The 25,051-nt window shown below is 35.7% G+C and overlaps 1 protein-coding gene and 1 long non-coding RNA gene across 8 annotated transcripts in view; one reads left to right on the forward strand and one right to left on the reverse strand.

Moving 5' to 3' along the window:
* The window catches only part of LOC140633382 (uncharacterized), a 103,921-nt gene that overhangs the window by 41,836 nt on the left and 37,034 nt on the right, over window positions 1-25,051 (reverse strand). For 5 of the 6 annotated variants that reach the window (XR_012030980.1, XR_012030984.1, XR_012030985.1 and 2 more), the window contains exons 3-4: window positions 24,762-24,840; window positions 2,714-2,840 (exon numbers count right to left, since the gene is read on the reverse strand). This is a non-coding gene — a long non-coding RNA (uncharacterized lncRNA). The remainder of the gene's footprint in view (window positions 1-2,713; window positions 2,841-24,761; window positions 24,841-25,051) is intronic. The other variant, XR_012030981.1, reaches the window with a different exon arrangement.
* The window catches only part of USP6NL (USP6 N-terminal like), a 169,200-nt gene that overhangs the window by 23,996 nt on the left and 120,153 nt on the right, over window positions 1-25,051 (forward strand). The window contains exon 1 of one of the 2 annotated variants that reach the window (XM_072825845.1): window positions 19,186-19,273. The exons of the other annotated variant lie outside the window; for it this stretch is intronic. Within the exon in view, the coding sequence (XP_072681946.1) occupies window positions 19,201-19,273 (73 nt within the window). The 5' untranslated portion in view covers window positions 19,186-19,200. Of the gene's footprint in view, window positions 1-19,185; window positions 19,274-25,051 lie in introns of those variants that run through there. 2 annotated transcript variants of the gene reach the window in all.

Below are 25,051 nucleotides of genomic sequence, written 5' to 3' on the forward strand. Positions count from 1 at the left end.
TGCCTGCCCTTTGTCCTAAATAAAGGAGTGAGTTTTTTGAGGTCACTTCTGGATATGAAACATTTCTCATTTAACTGAGGAAGAGTAATGGCAGTGAATATTTTGGGATGTAGTATATTTATGGCTTTCTAATAGAGTAGGAGCAAATATCTTCATTCTGTGGAGCAGTAGATTAAAAGTTCATGCTGATATGAAAACAATTTAATGTTTGGTAAAAGTTTTTTTTTTTTTTTTTTAAGATTTTATTTATTTCTTCATGAAAGACACAGAGAGAGAGAGGGAGGGAGGCAGAGACAGGCAGAGGGAGGAGCAGGCTCCATGCAGGGAGCCCGACATGGGACTCCATCCTGGGTCTCCAGGATTGCACCCTGGGCTGCAGGCAGCGCTAAACTGCTGCGCCACCGGGGCTGCCCCTGTTAAAACAGTTAATGTTATAAATGAGTAGATTACTAAGCCACTCAGTGGTGGCATAAGAATTCTTCTGAGTCTTATTAAATAGAAAAATCATGCAACAAATAATATAAGGCTTTCCCTAAGTTTTGGCTAAATTTTTTCTAGGATAATTATGTAGATATATATCTTGTTTTATGGGATAGCTGTGTACCTTAGAATTTGGGTAGAGGTTAAAGAAAAAACTTCCATTGAATTGTATTTTGAATACTGAGGAATCATGCATTTAATGGAATCTTGAAAGAAATCCCTTTGTAAAGTATAACTATCTATTTGTTTATTTAGGCTCATTTATGTTTGATAAGTTCGGATTTTGGAAGATAAAGTTTTAATAGTTAACTATTCTTAAAATGAATATACCCTTGAGCCTTGAACAACATGGGTTCTGACAGTGTGAATCCACTTATAATATGGAATTTTTTGATAAATACAATATAGTACTATATGATGACAGATGGTAGGTACCTTCTGGTGAGCATAACATACTGTATAGTCACAGAGTTGTCTGATCTCTATTGCATACTTGAAACTTAATGTAATATTGTGTGTCAAATATACTTAGAAAAAATGCAGTGTAGTACTCTAAATGTATTTTCCTCATGATTTCCAAAGTAACATTTTCATTTATCTATCTTTATTGTAGAAATACAGCATACAGTACAAATGGCAAGATATATGTTAATCAACTCTTTATCTGCAAGGCTTCTACTCAAGAGTACACTATTAGTAAAGTTTTTAGGGAGTCAGAAGTGATAGGCAGATTTTCAACTATGTCAGGGTCTGGTGCCCTTAACTCCTGCCTTGTTCAAGGGTCAACCGTATAATCAGAATTTTAATTGGAAGAAGGAAGAATTTGGAAATCTCTGGAGACTTTTTGGTTGTCATAATTACTGGGGAGACCTACTGGCAGCGGGCAGGGGCCAGGTACAGTATACAATAGTCCCTGTTGAGAAACACTGTGGGTATAAGCTATCAGAACCATGGCAGCAGTACACTGTAGGTAAGGTAGGTGATGGGTGATGAAGAATGCAAGGAAAAATTGCTTCTCAGATAATTTATTAGATCAATTTCTTAGTTTAAGGTGATTTCTTAGTTTATTATATTAATACTGACCATTGGAAATGGAATATACTTTACTTTTAGCTAATTTGTCATCTTTTTGACCATTTGCTGCAGAAAAGTGAGTAATTCTTAATTTGATGCTATGGGAAATTTAATATGAATTTAATGTAGTATTTCTTATGCAGTATAGTCAATTATGGTATTCAAATATAAGTATAGAATTGAGTTTTTGTTAGGAGATGATTTGCAGTACTTTTGTATCCTCTTGTTTTGATAGTTTTTCAAACTTGTAACAGGATAAGTTGTAAAAACAGAACCCAAATTCTTCATATGCCTTTCCAATTTACCAGTTGTTTACATTTTGTCCATTTGATTTCTTTCTTGTTTTCCCTCTTTGTCACACATACACACATCCATATCTATATATATCTAAACAAAATTGATTTGTAGGTAAAACATTTTCTGTGAAAATATAGTTTCCTTTTATTAAATCATTTAAATTTGTAGCATAAATGTCACTTACTGTACTATTACAATATAATCTTAGTAAGGTTTCTAAATTACTTTTCCTAATTAAATCTTAAAATTTCAAACCATTTACCTACTGTCGTTACGCTATTACCATTTAAAAATGACATTGTTTACATAGGTTTTGTAGGCATAACATTAACATTTTTATTTTAGACCCACAGTATATTGCATTATGTAGATTGACTTGGTATATAAATGAACTTTAATTAAAATTCTTTAGTATAACAAACCAGGGTCTCTTTATAATAGTTTTAAGATACTCCCTTCTTAAGGGAAATTCTTTAAAATGCCATTTTGATAGAGTAAGTTTTCCAGTGGCAGTCTTTAAGAGTCTCAGAGACCTGGGTTAGCTTTGCTATTAACTAGCCATGTTAAAAACAAACAAAAAACCAGAACAAAAAGCAAAACAAAAAAAACTAGCCGTGTTATGTATGGCCAATGGCTTGACCTCTTTAATGCCACCCCACTACCCACCACCCCCTCCTGCACCTCTACTCATTTCCTTGTTTTAAATGTGGGGACCGGACTACATTGTCTGGAAACCTTCTAGCTCTAAAATTCATGATTATATATCACTGAGAAACTTTTCATTTCCAATTTTGCCTTATAGGAACACAGCTATTGAATGAAACGAGAAATGTCACTATTAAGCTAAATTAAGAAAACTTACACGTGTAGTTTTCAGGGCTTTGGGGCCTGTGTGTGTTGCTCCTCGTTGGAATTTGTGTCCTGGTTGCTTTTGGAGGTACCTTTGTTCCAAATGTAGGCACATGTTCTCTGTTCATTGTGCTTCTTCTCTAGGCAAGCAGTGATGGAGGGGAATGTATATTTCAAATTAATAGTCTTAAATAGTCCTCTCGTTATCTCTTTCATAATTTCAGAAGATAGTTTGATTTATAGTTTATACTTGAATCCATGTAATTAGAACTGATACACTGGTTTAAAATATTCCATATCTCTTTTATATTAGCTTCTCTGAAAATGAATTTCTTTTTTTTTTTTTTTCCCCCATCTGGTAGTTTTTATAAGTGAAAATGAATTTCTGTATGAAAATATTACATATATGACTTCTGGTATTCTTCATTTATCAAAAGGCATATAATGGAAAGCACAACTTAGTAACTGATTTTTTTTTTTTTTCCTTTGGTGCAGTTGTTTATACAATTTCAACAAAGGTAAAGTGAGATCTTTGGAAGATCTAGGGACACAACACTTTACAACAGTGGCACTTAGGAAGGCATAACTTTACAACTAGGAAACAGCTATGTTACAAACCTTAAATGAGAACTCAACTCACTTCAAAGGAGAGGAAAAAGGAAAAGAAAGGCTGTGTTAGATCATTTATTCTACTTTTTGACTCACTATATAAATTAGATCTGTAGAGTACAAGAGCTCATGCTGGTGCAAAACCCTCCTGAGTGCAAAGGCTGAAGTATGAATTTAAAAATTTTGAGAAATAGGTGAATTCAATACAGAAGAAACTTGGCAAATTATCTTACTTCAACTGTAATTAACATAAATAAGTGATATTTATTAAATGGCCTGGCTATTAAATCTACATATATTAACATTGGTTTTTTTATAGTGTCTGGACAGCTATATATTACCAGTTTTTGCCTTAAACACAAATAGACATTTTCTATTAAGGGAATTTGAGCCTGTCAATTTATATGATGGATGTCATTATATAGCTGTCTCCTCATTTCCCAGAAGTGTGAAATTGATGTTAAAAATTTCAAAACCTCTATGTTTCTCTCTCAAAATTGTTCTAAGATTGTGTTTTGATACTATATTTTCTTTTTCTTTTTTGGAGATGGACAAGGTGACCATGGAAGTTAATTCTTTTTAGGCTCTCTTTAAAGCTGTTGGTTAGAAAGGGTCAGAATAGAATGAAAACATCTTCCCAATTCTTCCCCTGCCCCAGTCACCCTCTCCTAATTCAAGGACTGAGTCATAGGTTAGTTTATTAACTTCATGTTCAAAGATAGTGGTCATGTGCAGGCAATTGGTTGTCGAGTGCTGTTTTTTTGCCCTGAATTCAGAAGCTGACTTCTGCTGGCATTACCTAGGTACTGTGGAGTCGAACCTAGTTTTCTTTCCCACTGACACATTTGGAGTATTCGGGCGTTAAACTTTAAACAGTGGAACTGGACAGATTTCAGTAAGACAGTGATGTACACTCATCTACATTTGTTTTACATTGTGGAACATTTAGGGTCACCATGGCTTGTAAAACAATGTAGTTGCCTGTTTCAGATTCTAGAAGAATGGGATAGAAATAGAAGTTTCAGGATGTGTTAGCATGGGTTTTGACAATCTCCAGTAAAGTACTGTGTTTAATGTCTTCACTGATTAACTTTGTTATGTTCTAATGCAAAGTGAGGTAGAATATATTGACTGATTCTAACTTAAAAGAAATTTGAGAATGTGGACATGTACACATACTGTAAGTTTTTATATAAATTCACAGTAACTGGTCTTGTGTATTTTCTTTAGGCAATAGCTTTTTGTTATTTTCTTTATGTGCTGTGTAGATGTAGATGAAGTGTGAAGTGTTCTAGATTAGGAAAGGAGAGGCCAGGTTTTACCAATGTTGGAAGAAAATTGCAAACTTGCTTACTCATGACAATTATGGTACCACAGAATTGAGTTTGATTTTCAAACCAGCTTGAATTTGTTGTTTTAACTGTATCAACAAACTTTATATGCCATATGATTGATTCATACTCAGAAACGATGACTAAGATGTATTTCATTGGCATGTTCTATGATCAAAAATACTGTTTCTGGTGGTGTAAGTAACCTAGAAGCTATTTAAAAGAGGGTTTCTTTACTGCTAACTAAGGGGAAGTCTTCCTTGTTACTAGAGTCTCTTAAGGAAAGATGTTTCCTTAGCATCTTGGCATGGTCTTGGTCCAGGTTGTCCCATACGGAGTCAGTAGGGTGTGATTTTCTTTTTCTTGCCCAAATCAGACTTAGACCTTTTACAGGAACTTTGTACTTGTATGTACTTATAGGTGTATGTACTGATATGTACGGGGAACTTTGCCCAGGACAGGAGAATCACCTCACTCACCTTTCTAGACACCCAAACTGACTTTGTTAAGAGGAACTTGGATCTCAAATGATTCCTTAGCAGAAGTAATGCTGTAGTAAAAACAACAACAACAACAACAACAACAACAACCTACTTTAAAATGTTTGACTTGTATTACAGAGGTGGTCATTATTGTGTTTTCTCCTAAAATGTGATGTAAAAATTGTAAGCCATCAGAAGTTCTGGTCTAAATGAAGAGATGTGCTATTCTACTCAGTGCTGAGCTGCATTCTGGTGGAAAATGATAGTGTTGAGATCTGCAAAGTTTTCCTTCTTATTTCTTCCTTTGATTAGTGAGTATCTCTTCTCAGCAGGTAAAATTCTCTCCCTTCCCAATCCTTGCAACTTAATTTTTTAAATAGGATCAACCTTTTATTTTTTGTTTTTGTTTCTGAAAACATATTTAAAAAACCCCACATATTAACTTATTTATTTTGGAACTGTTTGAGAGTAGGTTGCATATATCACACTCCTCTTCCCATTTTTCCTTCAGTGTACTTGCTGCACAAGTAGCATCAGTGTGTAGTTCTCAAGAACAAGGACATTCTCTTTCATAACCACAGTAAAATTACTAACTAGGTGAATTACATTTATCTGATGTTCTATGCTTGGGTTGTTGGGTTTCCCAGCAATGTCCTGCAGAGCCCATTTGCTCCTGGCGCAGGGCCTGTCCGGCTGTCAGTTCCCTGTCTCCCCGTGAACCTGGGACAGTCCCTCAGGATTCTTGATCTTTCACCATACTGGTGATTTTGAAGGGTGCAGCCCAGTTGTTCTGTAGAGTAGCCCTCACATGAGGGTTGGCTGTGGGTTCCTGTCATGAATGGGGTCCGCATGAACATGCGTGACAGCTTGCACCATTCCCTCCGGAGGCTTGTCTAGAAGAGAAAGGAAGACTGTGTGGTGATCTTTCCACTTTTTTCCATTTAGCTCTTTAATGGAAAAATTTCCCATTTCTCCCTTAATCGAAATAGGATTCACATCTCTTGCATAAGAAAGTAATTTATTGCTCTACTTTGCTGCTTGGTTTTGCTTTTATCACAAAGGCTTGAGAAAAATGGCAGAGAGATTTTCTAGAATATGAGATGACCTGGGAAGGAGACAACATTCAGCTTTTGTCAAGAGAAATTTCTTTCTGCACAATTCCTATTTTGAATTATGTTGACAGAATCTCAAGATGCTGTTGAACAGATATTTTGAAGGTATTAGATATAGCACAATTGAATTTGTTTAGTAGCAATAAATAGCTATAGCTCTTTATGTATCACTTGAGATTGCTTCACTGTTAGCTTTTCTTATAATCTAGTGCCTCTTTGTCTTTGTCCTAATAAAGTTTCCTGCCTAAAAATAGAATAAATGAATGCATCAAGACTGCTTCTCATTAGGTTTTAGAGATTTATGGGTTATATTAGATTTTAATGTGAATTGTCCAGATACCATCTATAGTCATGAGTCTTAAAAGTTTAATAATTGCAAGGTGTAGTGAAAGCTAGAAAATTAATTTGGAATATTGCAAGGTATAAGAGATTTAAATCTTTCTTGACAACTTTGAAACACAATGATGCTGTAAATTGATTTCTTAAAATATTTTAAGAGTTATGGTGTTTGTGATTTTAAAACAAATTTTAAGGAAGGAAATATATTACTTTTGAATACATAATAATTATGTCTTTTAGTATTAACAGATACTAATGAGTGCCTCCAAGTATTCTGCTGCTGGGTTGATCTTTGGCGAGATAGACAAGAACAAGACCGACAGTCAGTAGCTTCTTAGAGCACAGAACTGGTTGGGAAGACAGCTATTGCACAAGTAGCATGGTATTATTAATACAAAAAGGGGAATGTAGGAGTCTGCAGGAGCAAGGGAACCTATCCGTAGGGAGGGCAGGAAGACCACTGCTAGGAAATCATATTCCAGCTGATGTCTGGCTAAGTGAAGAGGAGGAAGGAGAGGTTTTCTGTTTGTTTTAAGATTTCTTTGAGAGAGACCGCATGTGCTTGTGGGGGTGGAGGATGAGACAGAGGGAGAGACTCTTTCAAGCAGACTCCCCACTGAGCACAGAGGCCCATGTGGGGCTCAATCTGGAGCTCAGTCTTAGGATCTATGAGATCATGACCTGAGCAAAAACCAGGAGTCGGAGCTTAACCCACTGAGCCACCCAGGCACCCTAGGAGAAGGTTCTTAATGGAGGGAACAACATATGAAGACCTGGAGTTGAGAGGTTGAAATTAAGAAATGAAGGAAATTTAGCACTGGTATAAGTAAGTGGTGGGAGGAGATTAAGTTTGTAATTTTAGTTTAGATAAAACACATGTTGTAGCCTCCATTTTCTATTTTATTTCACCTAATGTCACTAAAACTAATCTGTTTTCTTCTTCTTTACAGTCTCCTTTTCCTGTTGTTTTTAAAGTATAATCATAACACCGAAATAAAGCAGCCATTTGTTTTTTTGCATGTGACCCTGTGGTCTTGTCCAGATACGTGTGTGTGTGTGTGTATTTAAGATTTTTTTGTTTATTTGAGAGAGAGAGAGTGGGAAGAGGGGCAGAGAGAAAGAATCTTCAAGTTGATGCCCTGCTGAGCAGAGCCTGATGTGGTTGGGGCTCCATCTCATGACCCTGAAATCATGACCTGAGCTGAAATTAAGAGTCACATGCTCAACTGACTGAGCCACCCAGGCACACCAGATACTGTATATTTTTATATAATTGGATTCATAATGTATATGCAATTTTATATTTGGATTTCTAACACTGAGTCATATTTAGACAGTTATCATATTTCTATAATTGTTTTTCATAATTAAAATTCAAAATTTTCAAATTCCTAAAGGTAATGATGCATAGTAACTTATATAACTATTTCCCTCTTGTTTGGTTATTTAGGATTTTTCAATTTTTAAAAATGTTTGCAGAATGAATGTCACTGGTGAATTAGCTCCTTTACTTTAATAAAACCACCTAGAGTGAATTCCTTAGGCTAGATTTATAGTACTGAAATGTTTTTGTATATGTCTCCCATCTTTCTTAAAAGACTGTACTAATTTAGTTACTCTGGTAATTGGTATACAGGGATACATTTCACCATGACTAGTGTAGTAGGCTCAACATGGCATTAAAAGTTGCTTTTAGTTGCATATATTTGATTTTTAGACAGGATAACTTTTTTGTCTAAATTGTGGTAAAATACATAGAACATAAAATTCGCCGTCTTAACCATTTGTACGTGTACAATTCAGTAGCATTAGGTCTGTTTATGATGCTGTGCAGCCAGTCTCCAGAACTCTTTATCTTGAAAGACTGACACAGCATACTCGTTAAGCAGCTCCCCATTTCCCTTCCTCCAGCCCCTGGCGCCCACCATTTGTCTCACCTTCTGTCTTCATGAATTTGATGACTCTCCGTACCTCATATAAATGGGATCCTAAGTATTTGTCTTTTTTGTGACTGGCTCATGTCACTTAGCACCAATGTCTTCATAGTTCACCCATGTTGTAGCAGGTGCCAGAATTTCCTTCCTTTAGAAAACTGAATATCTATTTCATTGTTTGGATCACCACAGTTTGGCAATGGGCAAGTTGGTTCACTTCTGCCTTTTGGCTCTTGTCAGCAATGCTTCTGTGAACATAGGTGTGCAAATATCTTTTTGAGACTCACCTTTCAGTTCTTTTGAGTATATACCCAGAAGCAGAATTGCTGGATGATATGGTAATTCTGTGTTTAATTTTTGGGGGAACTGCATGCAGTTTTCCATAGTGGCTGTACCATTTCTCATTGCACAAGGGCTCCAGTTTCTCTACATCCTGGCCAACTCTTTTTCTTTTTTTAATTTGTTTTTATTTGAAGTTCGATTTACCAACATATAGTATAGCACCCAGTGCTGATCCCATCAAGTGCCCTCCTCAGTGCCCATCACCCCAACCTCCTGCCCACCTCCCCTTCCACAACCCTTTGTTCATTTCCCTGAGTTAGGAGTCTCTAATGGTTTGTCTCCCTCTCTGATTTTTCCCACTTAGTTCCCCTTCTTTCCTTTATATTCCCTTTCACTATTTCTTATATCCCCCGTATGAGTGAGACCATATGATGATTGCCCTTCTTCGATTGACTTACTTCACTCAGCATAATACCCTCCAGTTCCATCCGTCGAAGCAAATGGTAGGTATTCGTCCTTTTTGATGGCTGAGTAATATTCCATAGTGTACATATATTACCTCTTCTTTATCCATTCATCTGTCGAAGGACATTGAGGCTCCTTCCACAGCTTGGCTATTATGGACATTGCTGCTATAAACATTGGAGTGCAGGTGTCCCGGCATTTCACTACATCTCTGTCTTTGTGGTAAATTCCCAGTAGTGCCATTGCTGGGTCGTAGGGTAGCTCTATTTTTAACTCTTTGAGGAACCTCTACACTGTGTTCCAGAGTGGCTGCACCAGCTTGCATTCCCACCAACAGTGCAAGAGGGTTCCCCTTTCTCCACATCCTCTCCAACATTTGTTGTTTTCTGTCTTGTTAATTTTCACCATTCTCACTCGTGTGAGGTGGGATCTCATTGTGGTTTTGATTTGTGTTTCCCTGATGGCAAGCCATGTGGAACATTTTCTCATGTGCTTGTTTGCCATGTGTGTGTCCTCTTTGGTGAAATTTCTGTTCATGTCTTCTGCCCATTTCATGATTGGATTTTTTGTTTCTTGGGTGTTGAGTTGAATCAGTTCTTTATAGATCTTGGATACTAGCCCTTTATCTGATAAGTCATTTGCAAATATCTTGGTTTTTTTTTTTTTTTTTTTGACAGCAGCCATCCGAATGGGTGTTGAGGTGCTATCTCATTCTTAGGATAACTTTTTTATGTGTTCACTATTTACATTTTTCTTGTATCATATCCTTTTAAAATAGTCCTTTCTCCTAAAATACTTAACTGAAACATCACAGACTTTAACTCTGGATGATACATCTCCAAAAATTTGTTATGAAGCAGTGTAGTTTTTTAATATGTGTATTAGGGCTTTATATGTTCTTTGGGGGACATGGGTCATTTTGTGATGGTTAACAGAAAGATAATGCACAGTGTTTCTGTATTTATATACACAAGCAGTTTTGTGAGTTCTATGGAAATACCTATGTCTTTATATTTTTCATATACATGTATTTGGTGCATATGGACATTTGATCTTAAATGCGATGTTATATTGAATTACCATTCATCTAGATTCAATTCCAAGACTTAACTACTTTTTAATATGTGATTTTTAAAATAGTAATGAATTTTTAAACTAATAATGTTATTTGACAGCTTTGTTAGAATCTGGAGTAAGTCAGATTGCTTGGATGCTGTGTTTTCTTTGAGTTCTTGATTTTGGAAAGAAAGTCGTATTTAAATTTCCTTATTATGACTAGGAGGTCTCTTTACCTTCTGTATTTATGTGTCCATCTGCATGTGGCTTTGGAAAGTCAGAAGACTTATTTGTGCATAAAGGAAAGCTTTCTTTAAAAATTCAAAATGTGGTAATTGATAAATTGGAATATGTTCAGTTATAATGTGCTGTGTGTATCCTTTAATTCCTACTATTTTTCCACTTGAAGACAGTCCTCTGTCATCCTGTACTTACCTGCAGAAGTTATTTCAATTGTAATTCAATAATTAATTGTGTAATTATGTGTTTAGTGTCAGTTTCTTTTGGTAGAGTGGGAGGAGATTGATCACGCTTGTAATACAAGGAGCTAGCATTGTAGTTAGAGCTTAATAGTTTTTGTATGGATGAGCAAAATTTTATTGCCTTTAAAATGAACTTACGATATGTCAGTACATTAAGAATTTCTAGGTGTTGTGAAGATTTATTGGGATAATATGTTTTAATTCTCCATTTTTGTGAATTGTACTTTGCATGTGCATGTTTATGACAGTTTCTTTTGAGCCACAGAAAGTACAGAAGCTTCAACCAAGCTATAGTGGTTTCTTGGTTGCTTGTTATAAGCAAAATGAATCGCCCTTTTATAAAATATCTTTAAAAACTGGTTTTGAAAGAACTGCTAACTTAATTACATCAATACAGGTACTTTTGTTCATAAACAATTACTACCATCTAATATGCTTAGAGATTATGTGAAAGAAGGATAATGTCATCCATAACGCATATTCTGTGGCTCTTTCCACATCCTGCAACTTTTGGACATTTTACTTTCCCATATTTTATTTTGCCTTTTTTTTCTGTGGAAAAAAAAATCTGCAGATAGTTGATTAGCTTTGACAGTGTTATTCTTTAAATACCCCATATGAATTATTAGGAATTATTGTAAGAGTACTTGAGCTCTATTTGGACAGAAAATATAACAGATATTTGGTAAAGGTATATGGAGGAGCGACTGAGTGGCTCAGTTGGTTAAAGCACCTGCCTTCACCCCAGGTAATGATCTCAGGGTCCTGGGACTGAGTCCCATATGGGGCTCCCTTCTCAGCAGGGAGTTCCTTCTCTCTGCCTTTGCCACTTCCCCTACTTGTGCACTCTCGCTCTCTGTTAAATAAATAAATAAAATCTTTAAAAAATAAAAATGAAGAAGGTGTATGGACAAAAGTCAACTCTTATATTTGTAATCAGTATACATTTTATTCTTTATCGATGAGTTTATAGAGATTTTCAAAATTGTAGAACATAATGTTTATATCCCACCTGTAAAATCTAAGTAGAATGACAAAGAAATGAAGTATATTAAACTGATTTATTAATCCAAAAGGAGACCAGTCAGAGTGGGTTTATCATTTAATATTCAAAAAAGCCTTTTTCTATTTGCTGGCCAGTTGACATCTTGCATATTTACAGATTGTTTTTGTCACAACAAGTGTGGCCACTCATATTTTTTTTTTTTCTCATTTATCTACATGTTCTGAGAAAACTGACAGTAGTTTCATTCTAAAATATATTTCCAGGAAAGCCAAAACAGTTTTCCGAAAAGTGCATAGAAAAAATCCTAAATCATTGCCAGGAATGAAAAGATGCTGGGTTGTTATTCATATGATCAAAAAAATTTTTGGACAAAGCACAGTGCAAATATCCATGTCTGTGTTTATTTTATAAAAAAGATGTTGATGAAGTATTTTTAAGTGTGAAAACATATTGATTCCAAAACAGTAATGTATAGTACTACCTCATTTTTGTAAAATCAACAAAAAAGTACAGGGTTAAGTTTAGCAGTGCTTATCTCTGTATGATAGGCCTAAGAGAGATTTTATTTTCTTTGGACTTGTTTTTTCATATACTTATTTTCTACAGTGAACATGCATTATTTTTGTAATAAGAATAATTATTAGAGATGTATAGTGACAAAAAGAAGGAAATCAAGACCTTTTAAATCAGTTCTTTAGGATTCTAGGGAGTTGGTCTGAACTTTCTACAACATTATTAATGAGGATTAGTAGTATAATTTTGCTTTAAGAAAACACTGATTCTCCATAGTTCTTTTCATGTGGGGGCCAAGAAAGATGGTTCAGTGAATTTGTTCATGGTTTTATTAAATGAAGGAGGGAAAAAATACAAATGAGATCAAATTCAATCTTGTTTTTTCCCTCTTCCTGGTGTTTTGTTTTGTTTTTTTGGTGAGTGAGGAATGGTGGGAAAAAATTTCTTTCCTCTGCCTAGCTGTTTTTTTCTACAGTTCCTGTTACTGATCCCTTTTGAGTGGAAGGAAATTGACTTTTTGCCTTGTATCTTCATTTGGAGAAAGCAAAGTGGCATGACTGGGAGTGTCCCGGTAGATGTGCATGATGTTCTCCTGGTGTACTGCCTGTGGCCCTTCTCTCTGTGCGCTTGGCTCATTCTGTGCTTTCCATGGCATTATGTTACTCCTTGTGCCCCACTCTGGGAGTGCTGAATTGGGAAGTGATGGGGAGGAAAAGGAAAACTGTGCTCTTAGAGGTTGGCCAAGAGATTGTGGTTTTGGGGGTGGCCATGTGTAACAAAAATACAAAGGTAGGAAACAAGATTGAAGAATTTTTCTGTTAAAAAAAAGAACTAAGAACTAAAAGAACTCATAGCTGGTTGCAGGAGGTCCATTGCAAGGGCACCTGTTCCATTTCTTATCTACGGAGCCACTTTGGAGCTCTTGTGTATAGGCAGTTACTGTTTTTGTTTTAAGCACTCCAGTTAAACTCTGTACTTTTTTGGATTTATCTGTGTGTTATTTTAGATAAAGTCTGAAGAGTAGGATATAGATAAGTACATATTAAATATAGATTTTCTTTTTTTTTTAAATATAGATTTTCTTTTGTCATTTTAAGAGACTGTATTTTGGAGCAATTGTAGGTTACAGAAAGATTGAGGGGAGAGTACTGGGAGTTCTCCTATACCCCCCAGGAATACTCCCCACCTTCCCAGTTTCCCCTGTTACTAACATCTTGGATTTGTATGATTCATTTACTGCAATTGATGAGCCAAAGTCCATAGTTTACATTAAAGGTCACTGTTTGTGTTGTGCATTTTATGGGTTTTTGACAAATGTCTAATGAATGTGTCTACCATTATAGTAACATACAGATTAGTTTCACTGCTGTAGAAACTCCCTGCGCTCCCATCTATTCATCCTTCTCTTCCTCTTCTCAAACCCCTGGCAACTGCTGATTATTTTACTGTCTCCACAGGTTTGCCTTTTCTAGAATAATTGGAATCATACACTATGCAGCCTTTTCAGATTGGCTTCCTTTACGTGACATTTAAAGTCCTTCCATGGTTTTTTTTTTGTTTGTTTGTTTTTGTTTATTTTTGTGGCTCGATAGCTCATTTCCTCTTATTGCTGAACAATATTCTGTAGCTTGGATGTAGCAGTTTGTCTATCTGTCACTCACTGAAGAACAAGTGATTGCTCCCGGGTTCTGGCAATTACAAATTAAACTGTTATAAACATTCATAAACAGGTTTTTGTGAGGAAGTTTTTAACTCATTTGGATAAATAACAAAGAATACAGTTGTTGCATAAAATGGTAAGAGTTTAAGAAACCACCAAACTGTTTTCCAAAGTGGCTGTACCATTTTGCATTCCCATCAGCAGTTAATGAGAATTCCTGTTGCTATTTATCTTTGACAGAATTTGGTGTTTCAGCATTTTGCATTTTTGTCATTCTGATAGATGTGTAGGGGTATCTCATTGTTGTCTTAATTTGAAGTTTCCTAATGATGTGAACCTCGAACCTCTTTTCATACTCTAACTTGCCATCTGTGTATCCTTTTTGGTGAGATGAAATGGAATATTTAAAAACCAAAATATTCATTTTTTTAATAGTAAAATGTGTAGAAAAATATAGCAAAAAGAAGACAGTAACAATTTGTATATAATGCCACTATTCAGAGAAAATAAATATTTTTAAAAGATTTTATTTATTTATTCATAAGAGACACACAGAGAGAGACAGAGACAGAGACATAGGTAGAGGGAGAAGCAAGCTTCATGCAGAGAGCCAGATGTGGGACTCCATCTCGGGACTCCAGGATCATGCCCTGAGCTGAAGGCAGATGCTTGGCTGCTTAGCCACTCAGGCGTCCCCAGAGGAAAAATTGTTGATAACATTTTGATATTTTTTCTTTGTGCACACATGTTTCTCTCTCCACATGTGTATAATTCTGTAATAGTGGGATCATAATTTTTGTACCTTTCATGTTTGCTTGTACACATTGACTTTTCCTATGTCATTCTTCTAGAACAGTGGTCCTTGGCTGAATGTGATGGTCATTTGAGCGAACTTTTAAAATTTGTGATGCTTGGGCTGCACCCTGAGACAGTGAAGTGCAAATCCCTGTAGAGGGACCCAGGCATCATACTTTTTAAAACCCTCTGGTCATTTCAATGTGTAGTGAAGATAGAGAACCATTGGTCTCAATATTTAAGAAAAAATATAATTCCTCAAAGATAACATGAAATGTGATACCCTTCGGAACAACTGAACAGCAGCACATGGGAGTGTGTGTGTGAGAGAGTGAAGGGGGGGGAGATAATGTTAGATAGATATAAAGGAAATCAAGGGAGTGATAACTACTGAGTTCACGGTGTTTGATACTTTGGGTTGAAGCAGGGGGATGGGTTGGTGGTTGGGCGGATGTAGGTTAAATGCAGATTATTGTTAACTTCCTAGTTTTTTGTTTTGGGTGGTTGCTTTGTGATGTTTATTATTAAAAGTAAATAATTCAGCGTATAAATAAAACTGGGCCATGCATGAACCAATGTTAAGAACCAAGGACTGTGATTAAACCAATTCTTTGTGCCAGAGGACCAGTAAGGAAGAATACTAAATAAGCCAAACTCTTACATCCTTCTTATAAGCGTGTGTAGTGAGGTTTAATTATCACAGTGGTTTGATACCCAGTGCCATCCATTTGAAAAATGAACAAGGTAGGGGCACCTGAGGGGCTCAGTTGGTTAAGTGTCCTACTCTTGACTTTAGCTCTAGTCATGATCCCAGGGTTGTGAGATCAAGCCCCATGTCAGGCGTTGGGCCTGGAGTCTGCTTAAGATTCTCTCTTTCCTTCTACCTGCCCCTCCGCCCCAACTCCAATGCACACGCTTCCCCCGCCCCCTCTGTCTTTCTCTCTCTTTCAAAAAAAAAAAAAGGAAAACGAACAAGCTTTTCTTCAGTAGCTAGAGGTTTTATATTCTTTTTTCCCCTGGAATTCTATATCCATTCCACTTTACTCACAGAGATTTTTCCTAATGCACTTTGTCAAAACAACAAATATATGATGAATTTTGGTGAATGATTATTCACTTTAAATGAATATTTTATTAGAAACTCTTAATGAATGGAGTAGTTTGATGTTACTTATCCTACCTTGATTAAAGGAATTGTTGGATTGTTTTTGTCCCCCGTCTCCTATGTTTTTATCTCTTGGAGCACTGTGTGGCGTAGAGGTGGGTGAGGGTTGGCCTATTTCTTGTGAAGTGGGTCAAAGGTGATTGTGTCAAAGGGAGATGGAAATGAAGGGCCCTTGCTGCCTGTGTCTTCTCAAGCAGCTCAGCTGTAGTGACAAGTACATGTGCAAGTGAATGACCTGGAAATTAATTCTTTTAGGAGTGCCCGTGCCAGACTAAGCCCAGAGGTATGTATATTTTCAAAATTTGCATTTCAGGAAGATTCGGAATGATCTTTTGAGGCAAAGGAAGCAAATATGAGAACACATATATGTGTGTATATGGATATACCCGCAGAGACTGAATTGGAACACAGCATATTCACAGATATGGAATTCTTTTCTATATTATTTATTGGGGCCTTTAGAATCCTTGCTTTGTATGATTTAAACATACATGAATATGAATACGTAAATATCCTTTATAAACTATATATACACACACACACATATATAGGGCTAGATAGTCAGAATTTAAGTTTATTTTGAAATAATTTCATACTTAGGAAAATGTTGCAAGAATAACACAGTTTTCAAAAAGAAAAAAAGAATAACCCAGTTCTCCTGTTCTTTTACCTGGATTTCTCCAATGCTAAGATTTTACCACATTTATTTTCTCATTCTGTATTATTATTATTATTATTTTTTTTATTTATTTTATTTTTTTTTCCTGGACCAGTAGAGGGTAAATCGAAGTATTTACCCCTGGATATTTTAGGGCATAGTCCTAAAATCCAGGATGTTCTGTTATGTAACTGCAAGTGTAATGGTCATAGTCAGGAAGTAACGCTGATAACCTGTTGATGGTGTTCACACTTCACTATTGTCCCCACATGTCATATATTTCCTCTCGTGCCTTTCTGGTCCATTATCTAACCTGGCATCATGGGTTATGTCTTGTTAACCTGACTTTTTTTTTTTTTAATTTCTTTATTTATTTTATTATTTTTTTTGTTAACCTGACTCTTGACTCTCCTCTGATCTGTAATAGTTCCTCTGTCTTTGTCTTTCATAATCTTGACATTTTAGAGTACAGCTTGGTTATATCTACTATATTAGAATATGTAGTGAGATACATTTACTGTGCAGCACATGATATAAAAAATTAGAAGAGAATGAGAGAAACTGGAAAAATCTATTGGTTGCTTAGCAGAAGAAGTTAAGGGCTGACAGTAGTGAGTCAAACTGATCACATGCAATTTTCATTTTCAAAACCAATACTGTTATCAGGGAGATGGGAGTATGATAATTGAAATTTATGGAACCATGAATATAGATAGTCTTCTTTTCACTGATCAGGTGTGGAGGAGACGGTTGACTGAAGATAATGCCCTGTAGATCCCTTTCCTTGAATGGAAAGAGAAAAATACTGGCAGAGAGTAAAGCTAAGAGAAAGTATCTTTCAAAAGCATCATGTTTTTCCAGAAGGGTGGAAGTGATTTCTCAGGAGCTGGAAATATGGGAATGCAAAGAACTGGAATGAAGTCAGTATATACCTAACACCTATTTCATGTTCTGAACTGCCTTAGGAGATGGGGCAAGGGATAGAAAGAACTGGGGGAACCTAATTTGAGGAGTTTGATTTAGATCTTGATGATCTGTATCAAGTCTTCAGAGGGAATCACTAAAGAGCACAGTTTTGATTTGAGGTTTAAAATTTGGTCTTTGACTCATCCAAACTTTCTGACTTAGTTTGTAAGTATAGATATTCTGTTTAAAGATGATGGATAGTTAGGATAAATGCCCTGTTTTGTCCTCCATTTGCAGAGTTTGTCACTGCCATGGATTTGTAACACTGATGTCTTAAATTACCACCCATATGGAGAATACATTATGGGTGGATATATATGCACATGTTATAGCACCTCTTTTTTGAAGATCTGAAAACTTCACCCTGAATTTTAAAACTATACATTTTTACAGGAAAGGCGTGATGTCAGAGAAATCAGAAGCCTTTGAGTTTTGGATTCTGCGTTTTACTTCCAACCTTGGTGGATGGACTGTGTATCTCACTTGTCCAGTTGAACACTGGGAAAGTAACCATTATAAGCCTTTAAGTGTGAAGGCAAAGGAACTGCCTTTGATTTGCCCTAGGATCCATTTTGTAATGATTCATTGAGGCTGTCACCGTGATAAATGGGAAAGAAGGAGAACCAGGAGGACAGTTGGCAGGACTGAAAGGGGCACAAATTGCTGGTGGAGAATCACTGTGATAAAAACAACAGTTAACCATTATTAACTTGAATGTCAGTTCTCTCTTTTAGTTAACTCCGTAGGTTTACTTTGAGAAGGGCTGCTGTGTGATAAATAGAATATGTAACCAAGGTATTCAGTATTAATGGGGCATTGTCGCCGCATGGCTGTTGAAAATTGGGTGGCAAAGATGGTGGTTATGCTTGGTTTGAAAAATCTCTGGCCTATGCTTCTGCTGGTGAGGCCAGTGAATTCACAAACCCGTTAGGGATTTCTAGTGTGAAGCATGAATGTAGACTTCTCTTCACGTACTGGGATGTCAGTCAGAGGTGTCTGTGTGAGGAGGCGGGGAAGGAATTTATAGGATAGTTTTTGAAGTATTCTGTTAGGCAGACCTGGGAGCTTGGAGTTAGCAAGATAGAGTTTTATTTTTATCCACATTTTACTTTCTGTGTTTCACATAAGCAATTTTTGAGAAATTGGAAAAAAGTATTAAGGCTTTGCAATGCAGGGTATTTTGGTTGAGTACTTCTGAGTGTTTTTAAAAACTTGCACATAGCATCTGTGATCCGCTATATGAGAATTTATAGCATAGCACTTTAGTTCTCCTGTCATGACTTTTATGAGAAAATGTTTTCACTGTGCTTAGTGATTTGCAGCAGATTACCCACATTTTGTTTTCTTTTGTTTATAACTGGTTAATGCTTTGTAAAGTGATACATTGGGACTTTGAGGATGGTGGTTTTCACATGTGCCGAAGTCGCTTCGAATCCATTTCAAGACGATGTTGCCTGTCCTTTTGTGGTTTCTTATTAACTGCTTCAGAGCCTTCCTGGATAGCTAAGCAAAGCATGTATTTCTCTGAAGTTGAACTGTATTCGTGCCTGAGCTTCCCGAACGCAGAGACAGCAGTGAGCTCTTGGTGATGAAACCTGTTGGATTTCTGGAGGAAGCCGCGGAGTCTTTGGCTTGTTAACTAGCAATGATTCAAGTCTTGCAGATTGTAAAGGAGCTGGTGACACCATCAAGGCAAAAAGCAGCCAGAGTGAAGGAAGGTAGGAACATCGTCAGAATGAACAGTCGGAGCACTCAGAGCTTTTTACAAATATCGATCTAGAGAACAGCTATGAAAAAGGAGTTTTGAGTTATCGTGTATGCTTTTGCTCTTCTTATATAATGGTAACTGAAAAGGATCAGGTAATGGCATAATTGTAAACACGCCTTATTATTCCTATTTTTAAATGACAAATTAGAAGCATATCTTCTTATGAAAAGATACGAATACTGAGGAGAGGTCATGACATATCTACTGCAATAGTATTTTTCACATTGGAAAAATCCTCTTGTATTATGTGTTTTTGGAGGTAGAAGAATAATTTATGTAATCCTCTTTTAATTTTAAAGTACAAGTGTTCATGGCAGAGATCAGAAAGGAACAAGCAAGAATTCTGCCTGTAGCAGGGCAAAAGAACTAGATGGTTCTTATTTGTGTGGCCTGCTGATGAAATAATAGTTATGAATATGAATTCAGCCACTAAATGGTAGGGTTTTTTTTTTTTTTTGCCTTTTTCAGTGAATACTATCTTTCTGTTTACGATTATATGCGTAATCAATGCTGTTTATATTTAAAATATTTCTGTATAGCCTGTGTCAGTTTGGGGTATGTTGAAATACATTTTCAGAATCTTTCTAAATTGCATGTCTGACTCACAGATCTTAAAATGAACAAATGCAGATACACCTTTGAAGAAATACTTGTGTTTTTTGCTTTTTTAAACACTTGAAATAGTAAATCTCCAAAATGACAATAAAGAATTGATTTAAAAAATATAAGTTCACAAGCTTAGTTTATAATGCTGTCAATTTCATGAATTCAATTTATGGTTTAAAATCAGTCAGTTGATAAATTTCTATATCAGCTTTTTCACAAGTAAGATACAGCATTCTGTCTTTATATGATTTAAATAGCATAAATATACCTCAAATAATATAAAACATACATTATTTTTTAAAAAAATATTTTATTTATTTATTCATGAGACAGAGAGAGAGGGAGGCAGAGACAGGCAGAGGGAGAAGCAAGCTCCATGCAGGGAGCCTGATGTGGGACTCGATCCCAGGACTCCAGGATCACACCCTGGGCCAAAAGGCAGGTGCTAAACCGCAGAGCCTCCCAGGGTTCCCCTAAAATATATATTATTTTGAATTAAAAAAAACTTGATGTGACCTGTGTTTAAAGTAAAGCTTATGAGATTCCTTAAGTCTTGTACAACGTGATTAGGGATGATGGTATGAAATAATATTGTGACATATAGTATTATCAGCCACATATAGAATATTACGGCTGAAAGAAACCTTAGACCATCTTGTCTATTCTCATTTTGTGGAAAAACATGGTATTTAAATGGGCAAAAATGCATGTCAAAATTCAGAGAAACTATTATCATTTACCTTTGAAAGTATAATGTTTAAGATACTTTACCTGTTTGCTACTTTTATTTCTCCTTCTTTTTCTTCTGTAATATTAAGGACTGCATTCTTATCTCTGAATAGCAGGATTCTAACAATTAGGCATTAAAAAAAAGCTTACTGCTTTTACTATTTCAGGAGAATGTAAATTAGTTAATTTAATTGCAATCTGTTTGAAAATGTCAGATTCATACAGTTTAACCTTTACAGATGGAATTTTTTTTATTGGAATGTTTCTTCTAGTTTATATGTTTTCAGACATAATCATAATTACTTGGAATACACCCAGGGAAAAAGGTAATAATATACTTCTTGTTTTTCAAAATGCATATATGTACATAACATAATCATATTTGTCAGGAAATGCTGTATGAATATAGAAAAACTAGTACTAAATGATGCTATACACTAAAGTAGTAGAACAGCATTTGTTCTTAGATTCTTTTTCTTATTTTTTCAGGCAGAATTTTCCATGACCAGGAAAAACAGAGGCATTTTATGTAGATTTTTTTCATAGACCCTTATTTTTTTCAAACCTATTCTAATAGTGTTTTTAATCATTTATCTAATATATTTACTATTAGTTTTACCCTTTTGTGAAATATTGTTACATTTTACCAATTTTTAATATTTGTAAACTAGGAAAAAATAAAGTTCTTTAGACAAATATAAAACAATGACATATTAGAAGAGAGTCTTTAAACTCAATTGTTTAAATGGATGAATGTAGAGAGAGCAACATTTCAAAGTTTTTGATCACATTAATATGAGTGAGTAGTATGGAAAAATTGATTTGTGAAAAAAGTATCAAAGTTGGGAATGAAATAATTATGTTTAAATGGTTTGAAAATTTTTCATAAATTAGTTTTTCTTGGTATGAGATAGTAAACAAACTCAATATTTTTTTTTGTAAGTAGTACTGAAGGGTATGGTGAAGGATTATCTTGAGGAAGGAGGAAAATTATGCAATATTCATGATTATTTTCTTTAAAGTTTTCAAAATATCTGCCAAATCACTGCTTTGTCATTTAGTTGAAGTATCAGTTGAGTATCCCAGCCTACCCACCACTTAGTGAAATACATTGTTGAGAGTTTGTGTTAGTGCTCTTTAGGGAGCTTAGAATTTTGCCCCAGTTAGCATTATAAGAAAGGGAGAGAACTAGTAATGGTATTTGAAGGATAGTTTTAGTGGATCTACATTCTTTATTCTAATAATGCAGTGAGGAGCTAATGGAAATGAATGACATTTGGAAGATGGTTGAAATGGATAGGCATAGATGTTTTGTAATCTGACCTTGGGCAAAATAAAGGAAGACTAGGCAAAGGATAAGTGGTCTTTGGAAAAATATCCTTAAAAAAATATATATATCTGTCTTCTGGGAGAGAGGGTCACATATACATGTATATGCTCACTGGTTTATCCATTCATCATTCTCTCATGTACTTATTCATAAAGCCCTTATCAGGTGTCCATTACTTGCAGGTCACTGTGTTAGTCACTGGGGATGCAAAAAAAGATATGATCCCTGCCTATGCCTGGGGCATAGGAGACACTCAGCAGATACAGTGAATGAAAGAATCAATGAGTAGAAGAATATACATTTAAGATAAACTCGTCTGAGAATTAAAGCAGTGTGATCTTGTAGACTAAGAAAAGAGATGGAATGTGTAATTGATGCTAAGCGGCAACACCAACTGTCGCGGTTTTCCTCTTGAATTTCCTGGTGAGGCTTCATCTTCAAGGCCATGCTCAAGTCGTTTGAGAAGCCTGAACACCATTGAGTGGGCACAAGTAAAACTGTACAATCTGTTCAAATGTATGTAAGGCACACATACAATCATTGTGGCTATGTATTAGTGAGGAGCCTGGTTTTTTCCTTTAAAAGCTTCATGTCTATTTGGATAAAAATATTTAAAAAATAGTACATGTTTTCCTATTTTGTAAGAGAAGTCTGCTAAATATAAATTTGATACAAGTTCTTTACTAAAAGTATTTTTTGTAGGTTGCAAAACCTGATGACTATGTTTTTAAAAATTATTCTTAAAGGAAGAATATATTTAGAGGGAAACCTGAAGATCCCTCCTGTTATTAAAACATAGGAGCTTTGGTATCTATCCTAATCTTTATATTCCCACTTTCATACTTTAACACCTCTCCTCTAGATTATTAAACTAGCCTCCTCACTCATTTTATTTGATAAACATTCACTGATCATTTATGACTTCTTAGATGCAAGGGTACAGTATCCTCAAGGAATTCATGTACAAGTGGCAAGAGACAAAAGTCAATAATACAATAGTATGATCGATGTTATGGTAGACATAGTGTCATGGGAGCCCCATGGGGAACTGGCCCTAGTTTGGTAACTAGGAGAGCAAAGGAATTAAACTATTTGTTGAGTTGACAGTGCTCTCATTTGGGCTAAGTATCAGAATATGCATAAAAAAGCTAGCTAACTTGGGGCAGGGGGTGGGGGGGGGGAGAGTGTGTACAAGCATCCTAAGCAAAATAAATAATAGAGGGGAGCTCAGGTGCCAAAACATGAGGAGACTTATATGTCATGTGAAGAAGTTGGAAACTTTTAGATGATGTTGGGAGAAGGTGAGAAGAAGCCTGGTCAGTGATACTTGGTCATTCAACTCTGTATTCCATCCTTCTGTTGCCATCTGAGATAGTTTTCTGAAACAGTTTGTCATGGAACTGGAATTTGGACTTAACCTGTATTTCTAGCTGTTTCTGGGTCTCTCACTGCACCCTCTGTGCCAGCTCAGCAGAATGCTTGCTGTTTCTCAGACATGCTTCTCCGTTAGGATGGCAGGTTCTTTCCCTCCTCCAACAGTTAGATTCTTTATCAGGTCAGTTTACAAGGCTAAATGCCACCCCTCCAGAAAGCATTCCCTAACTTTCTCCCCTAACCTTTCTAGGTCAGAACTAATCATTCCTTTGTATTCTCTGAGCATTTTTTTCTTGCCTGTTATTATACCTTTAACATTCTGTACATGATGATTATATTTGTTATATTTGTTAAATTGATCAATAAATTTTAACTGAAATAGTTGGCCCTTGAAAAGTGTGGGGGTTAGGGGTGCCAACCCCTCCACAGTTGAAAATCCACATATAGGGGCACCTGGGTGGCTCAGTGGATGAGTGTCTGCCTTTGGCTCAGAGTGTGATCCTGGGGTCCTGGAATGGAGTCCCATATCAGGCTCCTTGCAGGAAGCCTGCTTCTCCCTCTGCCTATGTCTCTGCCTCTCTCTGTGTGTCTCTCATGAATAAATAAATAAAACCTTTAAAAAAAAAAAGGAAAATCCATATATAACTTTTGACTCCCCAAAACTTTACTAACAGCCTACTGTTGACCCGGAAGCCTTACCAATAACATAAACTATTGATTAACGTGTATTTTGTGTGTTGTTAAATATATATATATATGTATGTGTATATATATGTATATAATATACTATATTCTTACAATAAAGTATGCTAGAGAAAAATGTTATTAAAATCATAAGGAAAATACATTTATAGTACTGTTCTTTATTTTTTAAAAAAGATTTATCCATCCATTTATTTATTTGTGAGAGAGAGAATGAACAGAGGAAAAGGGAGAAACAGACTCCCCACTGAGCAGGGAGCCTGATGCAGGACTCGATCCCAGGACCCTGGGACCCTCAACTGAGTGAGCCACCCAGGTGCTCCAGTACTGTTCTGTGTTGATACTGTAAGTGTACATTATCTGTTTACAAGATGAATCCTGTCCATACCTACATCAGGATTGTCTTATATGATACAAAACATTGTAGCTGTCATATGTCTTACTAACAATAGTCATAAAAAATGAAAAGATAATGTGAAAAAGGAATTCATATCAGATATAATGATTCATGCATTGGTAATGAGAAAGCAGCAGTAAGATTGCTTTATGGTAACCTGCTGTAATCAATACAGTTCCTTCATGGGAGCCTACCATGTATGCTAATGAATAAATCATATAATTTTTATGGCATACAGTTTACAGTCATATTCATAATACAGTATAGGAAACATTAGATTTTTTAAGAAAAAGCACTTACTTGTGATGCTAGGCTGATATGCAGTTCCTCCAAGCATTCTATATGGTTAATGTAGTTCTTTGAAAGCAAAATTATAAACCTAAAAAAAAAAACACATTATTGATTTTATATTAAATATCACTCACCTTATGCTTATCTAAGGATAGGCTATCCACCTCCCTTTGAGTCTTGTACACAATGTTCTACACGACGAATACTTAGGTAATGATGGTGACCAAAAGCATCTCATACAGTTCTTGCCTATAGTTACTAGATGTTCGCACAAAGACACACACACATAACAGGTAAGT

This window comes from Canis lupus, chromosome 5 (assembly GCF_048164855.1).
Source record: "Canis lupus baileyi chromosome 5, mCanLup2.hap1, whole genome shotgun sequence".
NCBI lineage: Eukaryota > Metazoa > Chordata > Mammalia > Carnivora > Canidae > Canis > Canis lupus.